This window comes from Cariama cristata, unplaced genomic scaffold (genome assembly GCF_000690535.1).
Source record: "Cariama cristata isolate BGI_N322 unplaced genomic scaffold, ASM69053v1 scaffold10721, whole genome shotgun sequence".
Classification (NCBI taxonomy): Eukaryota; Metazoa; Chordata; class Aves; order Cariamiformes; family Cariamidae; genus Cariama; species Cariama cristata.
This window is the reverse complement of record NW_009597547.1, coordinates 20,555-33,465: the sequence shown is the minus strand read 5'-3', so window position 1 is coordinate 33,465 and position 12,911 is coordinate 20,555. Positions and strand designations below refer to the sequence as shown.

General features: G+C 40.7%; 1 protein-coding gene across 1 annotated transcript in view; it reads left to right on the top strand.

Annotated features, from left to right (window-relative positions):
* The window catches only part of TAF4B (TAF4b RNA polymerase II, TATA box binding protein (TBP)-associated factor, 105kDa), a 56,346-nt gene that overhangs the window by 23,459 nt on the left and 19,976 nt on the right, over positions 1-12,911 (top strand). Inside the window, exons 12-15 of the mRNA XM_009708935.1 lie at positions 495-664; positions 3,395-3,525; positions 9,205-9,330; positions 10,388-10,444. Of these exons, the coding sequence (XP_009707237.1) occupies positions 495-664; positions 3,395-3,525; positions 9,205-9,330; positions 10,388-10,444 (484 nt within the window). The remainder of the gene's footprint in view (positions 1-494; positions 665-3,394; positions 3,526-9,204; positions 9,331-10,387; positions 10,445-12,911) is intronic.

Genomic DNA, 12,911 nt, shown 5'->3' with positions numbered 1-12,911 from the left:
AAGATCATGTCTGTGCTAATAAGCTTGTGCTGTAAGCTTCAGTTCGTAGGATAGGCATCTCAGAAAATGGGCTTGTTTATAGTTCAATAAGTCAATATTCAACTTTATTCAACACTTGGTTCTACCTGGTGAATTGGAGTTTTACAACAAATTTCAGGTTGTAAGTGTGGTCGTGCGGGAGGGCTTGTGGGGACTTTTATTCCAGGTTTACCTCAGTCCTTAGTTTCGGGGCTTGCTCAAAATTTCAGTTTCATATAAAGGATTTGCATGCCTAGCAACTGAGGCATTAGTCAAACTAATGTTTGAGAGGCACCTCACTGAAGTGTGAAAGCTTTTAGGAGCTGTCTATGTCTGTCCACACCCACACTAAACATCTATTGTATAGGGGTAGCCTTCAAGAGACGAGAATGTGACTGTTTGTTGATACTCAAGAGGTTTTTTTCCTTTGTATCTATTCTGAACGAAGCATAAAATGTTGGTTTTCTCTTTGGTAGGGATGAAGATGATATAAATGATGTGACTTCTATGGCTGGAATCAGTCTTAGCGAAGAGAATGCGTGCATTTTGGCAACAAAGTCTGAGCTCGTTGGTACAGCGATCCGCTCTTGTGCAGATGAACCTTTTCTCTCCTCAGAAGCGCTTCAGAAGAAGATCTTGAACATAGGTGAGAGCAAAGCATACGTAACAGATATGTATGGATATAGTATTTTCTTGCCTGTTTCATCAGCCAACTTTCAATCTTTGAAGAAGGAGCTGGAACTATTAAGATCTACCATCTCAATTCATGTGTTTCTACCAAACTATCCTGAGTTTTTACTTCCCCTTCTAGGAAACAACTCTTCTCCAATTTTATTTATTTATTTTTTTACATGGAAATAGTCTGAATCACAACCAAGAAAAAGAAAGTGGTACCACTTTAACATGGGAGAAGTGAGCAACTTTATTACTTTAAACTTAATGGAAAACTTAACAACCATATAGATCCTAGTGTCGAAACACTTAAGTTTGTTTTCCTATTTCTGCAGACCTAACTTGATGCATTACACTGACTTTCCTAACAGTTTTTGCATTCCCCAGCCTGTTGAGGTATATGTACTCTATTGACCAACATTAGGAAGAAGTTTCAAACTGCCAATACACACAGAGCAGACCTTTGTTTATGACTCCCTCTACTGAAAAAACTAACTTTAATTTTATATGAAAGAGGTGTTAAAGCTGTCTGCATCAGCGAATAGTACTGTGGGATGTATGTTGAATGCCTGTGACTAAACTGTAATAGGAAGTTTTTAGTGTGTGTATCATTTCAGCTGTTAGTTTCTGAGCAAAGTAATAACTGTTGCTTAGCAATGTTGTGTTATGTCAGAGGAGGGAGCATGCATTTGTGTAGCACCACGTTGTTTGGTACTGCTGCCGTCTACAGCAAACGGGATGAATGTTGCTCAACTCCTTGCTCGTGCTCTCTGCCTGGTAGCTTGCCATACTGGAACAGTGAGTTTTACAGCTGAGCATTCAACAAAGCCTGCGGTTCGTACGTGCAGTCATAATTCTGTCACAGTGATTTAACTACATGATCCCAAAGTCTTTCTGTTTCTACATGCAACTGGTTCTTAGTCCTTACTAAGTAGCTAGCCTGTGACGAGCATGTAACCTGCACGTGCTACCTGCTGCCTCAATACATCCTGCACTAGTTAGCCAGATGTGCCATCTGAGCTGTATGTGGCATAGTTGGGTAAAGAAAGTGCTGTGTTACTAGTGGAAAAGGGAAAATACACATCAAAATTGGTGCCTAGAAGATTTTCTCAAAATTCAACAGAGGATTAACCAGTCGTTCATGGGAAGTGGATACAAGTAAAAATAAAGAGCTCTACAAAAGCACAAAGAGAAAGTACTTCTAGAAGAATTTTCTAGTTTGGATTGGGAAGACAGTTCATTTAAAGATGGAAAATAGAAGCCTGGCTGTTTCATGGCTGGCATGGTAGCTGTTCCACATTAGTAGTAATAATAATTCGTGTCATAAATGAAAAGTGTTTTGATTGCAAGGAAAGGAATACTGTCGGGCATACAGTAGTTCAGAAAATGAACGTTTCTACCTTTGAACTGAGCCCCCTTTCGTTTAGGAAGTGTGTGTGGAGTGAAGTCTTGAGGTTTGGGGGGGATTTTGTTTTGCCTTTAAGTTGGTATTTCAGTATTCTGATAGTCTAGCAAGAAACTGCTGAGGAAGTGTTGAAAGGTGCTTGAGCAAAATGAACTTTGCACTCAGCTAAGGTACAGGCCAGCACTGACTGGCCAAGATCAAATAGTGGGAACGCTTTGATCGTATCTGGGAAAACACTGTAGGTTCTCCCAGTCTTGCGAGATTGTTGCTCATTTTCAGTTAGAGTAGCAAAGGCAAACAAAATAGGCGATTAGTTTTTTTTACAGTGTACTGTTTATCCATTCTTAACACCCCACTTGGCAATAAATACAGAAATGGGTTTTGAAGTTGTGCTGTATATTGCATCATAAAGTATTACAGCCGCTGTAAATGCAGCGAGGGGCAAGGAAAAACGTTTCTGACAGGTACAGCGTATGAGGCATGTGAAACTGCTGCCTGCCTGCCTACCAGGGAAGAGTTGACAGAGTCGCGTTGAGTGATTGATGGTGTCAACCACGGGAAGGCTTCTCCGTCGGCAGCCTGCAGCCCTAGGAAGGTTGCAGAGGTGATGCCCAGCTCTGGGTGCGGGGCTGGCACAGCTTTGCTTGGGGCTGTCACCAGCCTCAGTTGCAGCTGCTGAAACACAGAGAGGCAGCGGCAGCCCGAGAGAAAAGGTTGAAGGTGATGTCATGATGACCTCAGCTGGACTTGGTCTGTGTTGTGCGAGCCGCTGCCATGGGATGGTTGGGTCTCTCTGCCCCGTGCCGGTCGGTCAAGGCAGGTGAGAGGGTCCTGTGTGCCTGGAGTGCGCTGCAAAAACCATCCCTGCTCGTCGAATAAATGTCATGAGTTGTTAACAAGCATGGTGTCAAGCAGGGCAAAATGTAATTCTCTGTTTTTTTTTAATTACTGGAATTAACAGAATATGGCACTAATTTCTACAGCTGCCGCTTCTCCCCCTCCCCGAACATGAAGCTTGATTTGTGTTCTTATTAACTTTGTCCTATAAATGACCTTGCAAGGAGAGTGGTTCTGGAGGCTAAGTGAAACAATGTCTATATTTTCTGAAGCTCCAGGCTAAGTTTTATTAATGTAATGTCTAAGATCTTTGAAGTTGTGACTTTACCAGGAAAATCATAATCTCCAAACCTTTATTCATAATGGGTATGACTTCCAGGGGGAACAGAATACCTGCTGTGCTAATTATTTCAATTATCAGCTACTACTAAAACACGTAATGGATTTTCTCTGCTTTCACAGGTAAAAGGCATGACATCATGGAACTTAACTCTGATGTTGTGAACTTGATCTCCCATGCTACGCAGGAGAGATTACGAGGCCTCCTAGAAAAACTAACTGTAATTGCTCAGCACAGAGTATCAACCCACAAGGTAAAGGAAATCATTAAGCAAGTTTTGCACCAAAGTTTTGCTGCTTTGCAGCCTTGAAGGTAAACCTCTTCCAAGTATAGGCACATCATATGCAATATCTGCATTTTCAGTATCTACCAAGGGCTGGTTTTGTTTTAAGTGTTTATAGCCTCTAACTATTCCTTACATTCTCCATTCGACTTATTGGATAGGTGCTCTTAAAACCCAGCATAAGAGTAAATGCATGCGTTTCTCCTCTTCCATAAAAGTGGTGACTGTTACACAAAATCTGTCTTGCATGGTAAATGTAAAACTATTTTTGAATGCGCTTGGTGGTCGGGTTGATTTAGAGACTTATGTTTGCTTTATGTGTTTGCTGTTGGTGGAACTGCAGTGCTGGCTCAGTAAAAAGCCTTGGGAAACTGAATTGAGTATTTTATTTTTAGAAAGTGCTCCATGTGAAGGCAGAGATTCCTTTGGTCTTAAAAGTTTCCGGAACTTTTTTTCTGCCAGTGCTACTTAAGATTCCCTCCCCTCCCTCTTGTATTAGCTCCATTCAATATAAAATATATTGGGTTCCAGTGAGCCAGTATCCTGTAAGATGCTTGTATGGAACAAATGGGAAGCAGTAACTTACTAGTGGCCAAATAGTTCTTTGAGGCTTTTTTTTTTTGTCATTCAGTAATAAGATATTAGTCCTTACTTTTTTCAATATCAAACTGTTTTAGAAAAAAATTGGAAGTTAGAAGCAGATGCATCTTAGTTCTTAAGTTCTTGTTTGGTTGGTTGGTTTTTACAGGAACTTTATACTTAGTTGGTCTTGTTAAATTTCATTAACTAATGGGATAGGAGTTATTTTTGTAGTGAACACTTTTTATAGACTTTTAAGCACTGGAGAAGCAACAGTAAAGAGCAGGAGCTATTTGGAAACTTCCAAGTATTTATAGTGATGTCTGGAGCAGTTGGAGTATGCTGTTCCTTGCCAGAAGAAGATGCAGCAGAAAAAAAAATCGATACAGAAAAAGTATAGAGTTTTTTATGAGAAGTCTTTAGAAATCTGCACATGTTCTGTGTTGTCTCCTCAAAGTGGGAGAACCAATAGAGCTCATACGCAAAAGTGAGGTGGAAGCTGAAGTCTTGAGTAAGCAGTCGGACTCAGCGTCTTGCAGATACCAAGGACACAAGGGAATGTTTTTGGATAGTTGCCTTAATAGGGCTGATTTTTTTTTCTCATTGAACTAAAGCAATAGAAAAACTGATAGGTTTTCATCTGATTGAATTGCCAGAAGCAATGGTAAGATTGTAAGACTGCAATAAGCTTGCTTTCTTTTCCTCTTTTCTCAAAAACAAAACAAAGAAACACAAAGTAATGGATATTAATAATCCTAGAGGCACAGGTACCCTCTTTCGTTAGGAAGATGGTATTGCAGTACAAAGGAGCATCCTACAGGATTGCGTTTGTGAGTAATGTTATTGAGAGATGCTAAGAGACTTTTAGAAATCTAAGTTCAAGAACAGAACAGTACAGGGTTTTGGAGCCCTGTTAAGTATTTATATGTGTATTTACAGAGCCCTGTATTCCATCTCCCCCAGTGCTTGCACCGTCCTCTTTTCCCTCTAGGCCATCAATAGGTACCAGTCTGCAACATGGCTGTGTGCTTCAGAGGATTGTCCAGAGCCTTTCCAAGAGGACTGGGTAGTTGCCCTGTAAGGCTTTGTATTGGCCTATCTTCATTACAAAAAGATTGGGCAGTAATAGGCACAAGTGTGGTGAAACCAAGGTAACCATTGTTAGGGTAGAAGTTGATGTAAAAAGCCGGTAAGTCATGGGACCATACTCGGGGAAACTTTTCTCTGTTTGCGCAGCTCATGCCTAGTAGCTTATATCTGATGGGTAGCCCTGAAAAGAGAGTTGGCAGGTTAAGAGCTTCACGCCATGCCACCATGTAGACTTGTCAACTTTTGCCCTTTTTTACTAAATCTAAGGGGGGGAAAAAAGGGTGTATAACTGGAAGTTTCTAACTTAATTAGGATAAAACTGTCATGGTGGTCTCTTTATTTGAAGTAGGAATAGCCTTTCACATTGCTGTAAGCTGCTCTCTGTGCTGTGACTCTTGTTGCAGTGCCTTTGTAGAGCCTTGGTAAGACCATAAAGGCAATTAGCTCGTTGGTTTGGTTCCTTGGCTGCTTCCCTCCTATAATCTGGGGAACTGCTGACGTAGAAGAGTATGCATGTGACATAATAAGAGACCCAAGAGCAGAATTAATAGTGGCACCTAAACAGTACAGTGATTAAAAAAACATTTCTGATGTGGCTGGATTCAGCACAGCATGAGATGACTGCCGTGCTCCGGTGTTTGGAGCCAACGAGCACATGGCTTTGAGAGGCATGATACGGTGCTGTGCAGTATAAACGTTGCTCCGTGAAAACATTTTCCCCATGTGCAGTAGCAGTAAAACACTGCAACCCTAAACTGCACTATCTGTAGGGCAATATGGAGTGGCAACTGCATTGGTATAAGGGGTAAAGATAGCAAAGGAGTGAGCAGTCCTAGGTGTGAGAACAGCAAGCCTTCTCCTACCCACCCCACACCGCCTTCAAACAACGAAGTGCGGAAGTAACTTATCAGAAGCTTTTCTGTTAAACTTGGTTTAGAGGTTGTCTATATAAAAGCCAAAGCTTAATAGGTTCCCACATGGTAGCTGAGCCTCTGCAACTGCCTGTCCCTTTTCTGTCCTCAGCAAAGCTGTTCAATGTGACTTAAACTCTTCAGATTTTGTGGGAGAACTGGTCTGTGTGGGCTTCTTCTGACTTCTTTCCTGGTGGACTGAAGTGGAGTTGCAGATTCCCTGTATGCGGGTTTTTCCTTTCTGCCCCTGGACATGCAATACATTCCTGGTGCTAAACCGCAGGTGCCTTAGGTTTCAGATTCATTTACGGGTATGTGTCAATCTAGGAAGGAAGCTGCAAATCACAGACAAGGTGTATAGCTGTTCTTGAATTTGTTGCCAGCTCCCTTCTCACTGAAGACATATATGGGAATGCTTTGCTTCACTGCTACATGTTTTGAATATGTGTAAACCTAATGTAAAAATTTTGATAGGAATCAGCTGTGCTTTAGAGCGCCTGTGTGGAGAAGTCTTGAGTGTATGCCTTTCTCTTGAAGGGGAAAAAAAAAAGTGTGGAGAAATGAATTTTATGACAAGGTTGTATAGATGCGCTAATGTGCTGTTGTTGTGTGAAAGCAATAGCTTCTTTCAGGGTAGCAGAAAAACTTACTTTCACTTTTCGTAAACTTCAGATTAAATTTTAGCTCAGTTAAACTGATTTTTTTAATTGTCAGGTATACAAGTTCAGCTTTGGCACATTCAAATCTAACCATGCTCTGTATTGTGGTTATGAGCTTTATCTATCAATAACTTAAATTCTGGCCTTGATTACACTTGTAACTTTAGTTTTGTTGGGATTGCAGTGTCCTAGCTGGGGACGGTTTGGCCATTTTATGGATAAACACTGAATCCAACTTGCTTCATCATAACAGTAATGGCTACAAGTTATGAACAAGTATACAATATAATGTTTTCTGTCTAAGCAATTCAGTCCGAAGTAATCACAGAGAACAAATTTACTAAATAGAACAAAATATAAGTGTTCCTCTTTTAAAAATTCCTGAAATAAGGTATCTTAAAACAGTTGTTGACAAGCTGAAATACTGTTACAGATGCACATATTTCTTGTGCCATATAAGCTCGTGGTAGTGCATCGAGGTGCTTCTGGTTGAGAGACTTGCATTCCTAATTGGCATAGGGTCTTGGATATGGCTTTAAAAATATAAGTATCTGACTCTGACTTTGGGCATTCCAAAGCAAAATACTTCTAAACTTTGGAAAAAATAATCTTCTAGTAATACATCTTTCTTTGTCCCTTTAAAAGGATTGCAGCATGGTGGTGGATTATTATAAACTGCTACTTGAAAACAAATTGTTCTAAAGTACTGAGACTGACTCAAAGTAGTGTATGTTTTGTGGGGAGCAGTGAAAAAAAAAATCTCAAGCAGTAAAAGAAGAGGCAGGGGGAAAGGTTTGTTGGACTTTTTGCAGATCCACAGACTCTGCTTGGGAAAGAAAGTCACCTTTGTTGCAATGCATGGTGTGGTCTGAACCACAGTTGGTGATACGTGATGATGTGGTGGCTCAATGAAAAGGACCAAACTTAATACCAGAAGAGGGATTGATTTCATGCTCTGGCTGGGTTGTGAGAATTCAGTCTGGGAGACAACAGTGCTCTACAAGAAGACTTACTTTCCTTCCAGCTTTTAAAAGTATATGACTGAGTGTGGGAAGAAGAGTCTGAGTATAGTGTGTTTGAAAACTAAAAATTTAGCAACTGAAATCACAGATAGTCCATATACTTAAAATAAACCCTTGCCTAAAATATAGCTGTAAAATAGGCTGTGCTTATTCCAGAATAGTTGGGTGTCAGGGGTGCTTCATTGAAGTGTGGGATTGAGGCAGGGTAGAAAGAAGGGTTGCTGAGAGTATATAGTGTGTTTGGCTGGTAAAAGCCCAAGGGCAAGTTTCTCAGGAAAAGACAAGTTCACAAAGTAACAGAGAAAGACGATAACTCTACTGCATGCATTTAAAGAGTGGTACAAACAGGTGGCACAGACATGCCTCATCTAGAATGGGCCCCCTACCTTGTTTTGCCTGATGTCCTCTGGCCAACGCATGGCTTAAATAGTCAGAGCAGAATAGTAAAACCAAGCTTTTCATTGCCTGTTCACCACGCTTTAGATCTTTCCTTTCTCTGTCATCTTTCCTATCTAAAGTAAAACTAAATTCAGGCTTTCCAGTGAGGGCAAAAATAGTATGAAAAATTAACTACTGGTGGTTATTTTTCTTAGACCAAAAGGACTGTAGTCTTGTTTCAATGGATGCATGTCGGTTACTGTTGGAACTAGTCATTAGTATTCACTGACCCAGCTTTGTACCAGGGGCTGGACCAGATGACTTCCACAGGTCACCTTTCAACGTAAACTATTCTGTGACTTGAGAGCATCCACTGAGGCAAAAATATGTATTCCTAAAGCTATAATAAACCGTATATAATTTATCTCACTTTCCCCACCCCCAAGATTCATTCTAACTAGTCCTAAACCACCCCTCTGCTCCATAAAACCTCTTTTTGGAAATACCAGGTGGTGCTTATTTCAAATTCTGGATTAAATGGCTGAAACTAGAACACCAAACGCTTGAAATTTAAAATATCAAATTTAATTTTTTCTCTCTTTAAAGGGGAAAGGATATGATGTTCTGCTGCTTTACAATTCTTTTTTTTTTCCTCTTAACCTGTCCAGAAGACAGTCTTGTACATATGTTTACTGGATATGAACTTGCTGTTTAAAACAAAATTTCAGCCTTTAGACTTAAAAGACTTTGTTGTTGTTCTAGTCAATATAGACTAGATGTTGCTAATGTCACTTGTTCAATATCCTGTTATTGGTCACAGATACCAAAAAATGTGTTTCAGTGGAGAGATGTGTAAATGACTACTTACTACCTGAAGTCTTTCTAAAACAGCCTATACTTTCTTTTTCAGCTTTGTAAAACAGTGTTCTTTTCAGATTGTTCCTATTGGGTTTATTAGCTCTAGTGGTGTATATAAAAGCCTGGTCATCTATAACAAACTTCTCTTTCCAGGGGAGTGATAGGTACTTTGTATCTAGTGACACCAAAGCACAGCTGAGATTTCTTGAAAAGCTTGATCACCTAGAAAAGCAGAGAAAGGATGAAGAGGAACGTGAAATGTTGCTTCGAGCAGCCAAGGTAAGAACTTCACTCCTTGCTTTCCAAGGAAGTAGCGGTGTCCTTTAGACTGGTGAACATCTTCAGGTTTCTCCTGTTTCTGCTTTAAATGTAGTAACCGTTAAGGCTGCAACTGGAAATCCGCAATGTTTAGGACAGCTTAGGCTATACAGAAAAGGATTTTAGGTTTTTACATTCTTTAAAAAAAAATAAATCACAAGAGTTCTTTCAGATGTGTGCGAGGGTGAACTCTTGTTTTGACATTATTCCTACTGGTCAAAATGAAATATAAGAACTATTCACAGAGCCATAAACATCGTTCCTGGCTCTCTTTCTGGTTCTGAAGTTGGTACGTGTTTCTCCATATTTGTGTGTGGCACTGTTTGAAAATATGGGTTCACTGTGCTTGTTCAAGTGAACCACTGCCCTGCCAGCTGTATTTGTTTCCTGTAGTCAAGATCAGAGGGCTAGCCTTGGAGCTGGTACCCTAGCATCGGTGAACCCCCCTCATGGAGCTACTGCTAGTACAGCATAAGTACCCTTCCTCCCCCTTCCTGCTCCGTGAGAATAAGAGGGAAAAAAAAAATAAAATAAATCAGTCAATGTTGCTTGATCAGGTGTGACAATCATCTTCTGTTTGTCGGGTTTTTTGTTTGGTTTGGTTTTGAGCTGACTTCTGGAGCCCCTTGCGTAGAAGCCTAATCTAGAGCTGAAAGAATCGTGTTGTACTTGCACGAGTACGACTCCCTTTCTTTCCTATACTTCCTGTCCTTTTTAAGTGTCTGCTGCTGACATGAACAACATCATGCCTAGACTGGACCTGACTGACAGTGTTAGCATCATTTTCAGCTTAATCTTGCTTCAGGCTAGAGCAGAGGCAGCCGGCCCAGATGAGGAGGGGGGTGCGCGTATGTGCATGGAGGAGGGGGAGGGAAGCCAGTCTGGATTGAGGCATTCACCCCCGGAGCTAAATCTTTCAATCACCAGAGAAAATTGTCATTTATTAAATATTTAACGGATACGGTGGTGTTTGGATGCCAGTAATTTCTATTCAATCTTTTTCCTCTTCCTTTGGTAGAGCCGTTCCAATAAAGAAGATCCAGAGCAACTGCGGTTAAAGCAGAAAGCGAAAGAGGTAGGACTTTCCAGTTACCATGCTTGCCTTTGTGTGTTGAGAGAAGGTTGGCAGCCCTGTCCTGGCAATTAGGTCAGGGTTTATTTTGCTGCTGCATACCATTTGCAGAGGCCTTGGGGAAGGACAGGAACTGCCACAGGCAAGGGCAGTGCTTCAAATGAGGTCAATGAATTATGAGCTCTGTTTTTTAACATTTTATTTTTGTAGTTTCAGTCCTGTCTAGAAACGGTCCTTTGTAAACTGCAGCAGTACACTTGGTAGGAATATAATGTGGGATTAGAAAAAAAAAAAAAAGAAACTTTGAGATTTAGCATCTGGGACTGTACAATAGGCTACATTTTTCCAGGGTAATTGTTCGTTTTGTAAATCTGATACTGCTTATAATTCTTTGGCTGGGAGGCGGTACTGGGATTTAGTTTTAAATGGAAAACGCCTCTGGCTTTTAATTTTCTGGGCCCAGCAGTTTTCTGTTCTGGAATGGAGCCCTTGTTTCACACAGTTCATGTTTAGCTGCAGGGGTTTTAGTTTATAGCTTAGACTGGTTAAGCTTTTACTCCCAGAGGCCTCTGCATAGCAACTGTAGAAATCAACAAATAAGTTCATTTATGTCTGCAGCCTCCTCTCAGTAGCTGACTTTTTACATTTCCCAATATCCATTTCCTGACTTTTCTAGCCTGAGAGAAAAAAGCTCCACTAATTGGAGCTTATTTTAATTGAGCCTTAATATTGGATCTCACTGGAGTTGCCCCCAGAGCTACTGGGAACAGAATGAAATGAAAGTACCTAAGGTTGAAGATGTGTGTGCGTGTGTATGTGTGTGTGAAATTTTTCACTTGACCTACAGATTCTTTTCCCTGCTGAATAAATCATCAAGCATGTTCACATTTCTGATTAAGGATCTGACAGCGGACGATAATAAAGACAATTGAGGTGTGAGATGTGTGATACAGAGCTGAAGAAATTGGTTTCTATAGTTACTTGACTGATTTCATGCAATTTTTAAGGATCTTTGTGCTAAATGAGAGTGATTTTCTGAGCAACCTTTTTCCTTAACTGTGCCTCTTGAACTATGAAATTTGTTGTTGCTTAACATTGCTGCACTTGGCTCCTAGGTGCCAGCAGCAGCAGCAGGTTATTTATGAATGCTTTAAAGGCCCTTATTGTTTGGATTAATGTAGGAGCCCAGGCAAAACAAATGGAAATCCAGTAAAATAGTATTAGAATCAATGCTCTGGACTTGCACTATAGTAGAAGAAATTTGTAAAATAAGAGGAGAGAAAAGGAACTTGCTTTACTATCTATCGTTTAATTCTTTCTTTCTGCTTGTGACTCTTTCTTCATACTTACAATCTGTGAGCACAAAGTTGCCCTAAAGCCATTCCCAGTTTGCCTGTAGTGCCACCAGAATCAACAGTCAGTGGGTGATGCTAATTTGTCTTGTTTTGTAGGTGGCTTTACCTCCTCCTCATCTGGTCGTTTCTAGAGGTTCTTTCTTTTAATAAAACACTGCAGAGAGATGCAGCTTCTTTTCTGTCTTTTCCTCTGAACAGTAAGGTGTAGGATCTTGAAAAAGATTCGATGTTTTGGATATTTAGAACAGAAAGAAGTCAGGTATGTTCTTTGGGTCTTTTTTTAGATTGGCTAGTATTGTTAATGAGAAATCTCTTTTTTAAAGAGTGGCGTACAGGCATACAAAAAAGTCATCAACCAAGCAGAGAAGGCGTCTGTTTAGTGCTTGGTGTTCTACTGAGTGCTTGAGTTCATCTCCTTCAGTGCATCTTATCTTGTGCCAGACTAACTCAGCCTTCATCACACTTGCCCTGCATATTTCTCCATGTTGTGCTGCTTGCAGAGCGATGGTCCCCAACTGCTTCACCAAAAGAAGAGGAGGCAGATGTGCCTCTTGGGACAACACAGATCTTTGTGTTGGTATTGCCTTGCCCTCTGTCCTGCTGCTTTGTTCCCTGGAGAATGAGGCAGCCAGAACTTTTCCAAGCTTCATGTCAAATTGAAAACCCACCTTCTGTGCCAGGGATGCTTTCTTATCTGTGAGACCATCTCAAGCTCGAGTGGAAATGGGCCCATACACAGCTGGTCAATTTTGGCGCTTTATTGACAGTTTGGAGATAAATGGTCAGCACACATTTGATTAAAAAATGTAAATATGAGTAGAGTTGGAATAAGATCGAAATAAAAATCAACAAATATCCCAAGGCTGAAACTGGTAATGCAGAAGCACAGTGTATACTGGGATGAAAGCATGAAATGGCTCACCATTGTCTGTCTGTCTTGTCGCGTTGTGATTATAGTCTGTGCCTAAGAAACCAAACTTGGAAACTTTGATACCTATGTCAGCTGGAATCGGATCCTTTCCAGACCACTCCGGCTGAATATCCACTGGAAAGCCTGATCTGATTGTCTGCTTATAGTTCTTTAAGAATTAATATGGGCCTGCCTTCCTCAAAGC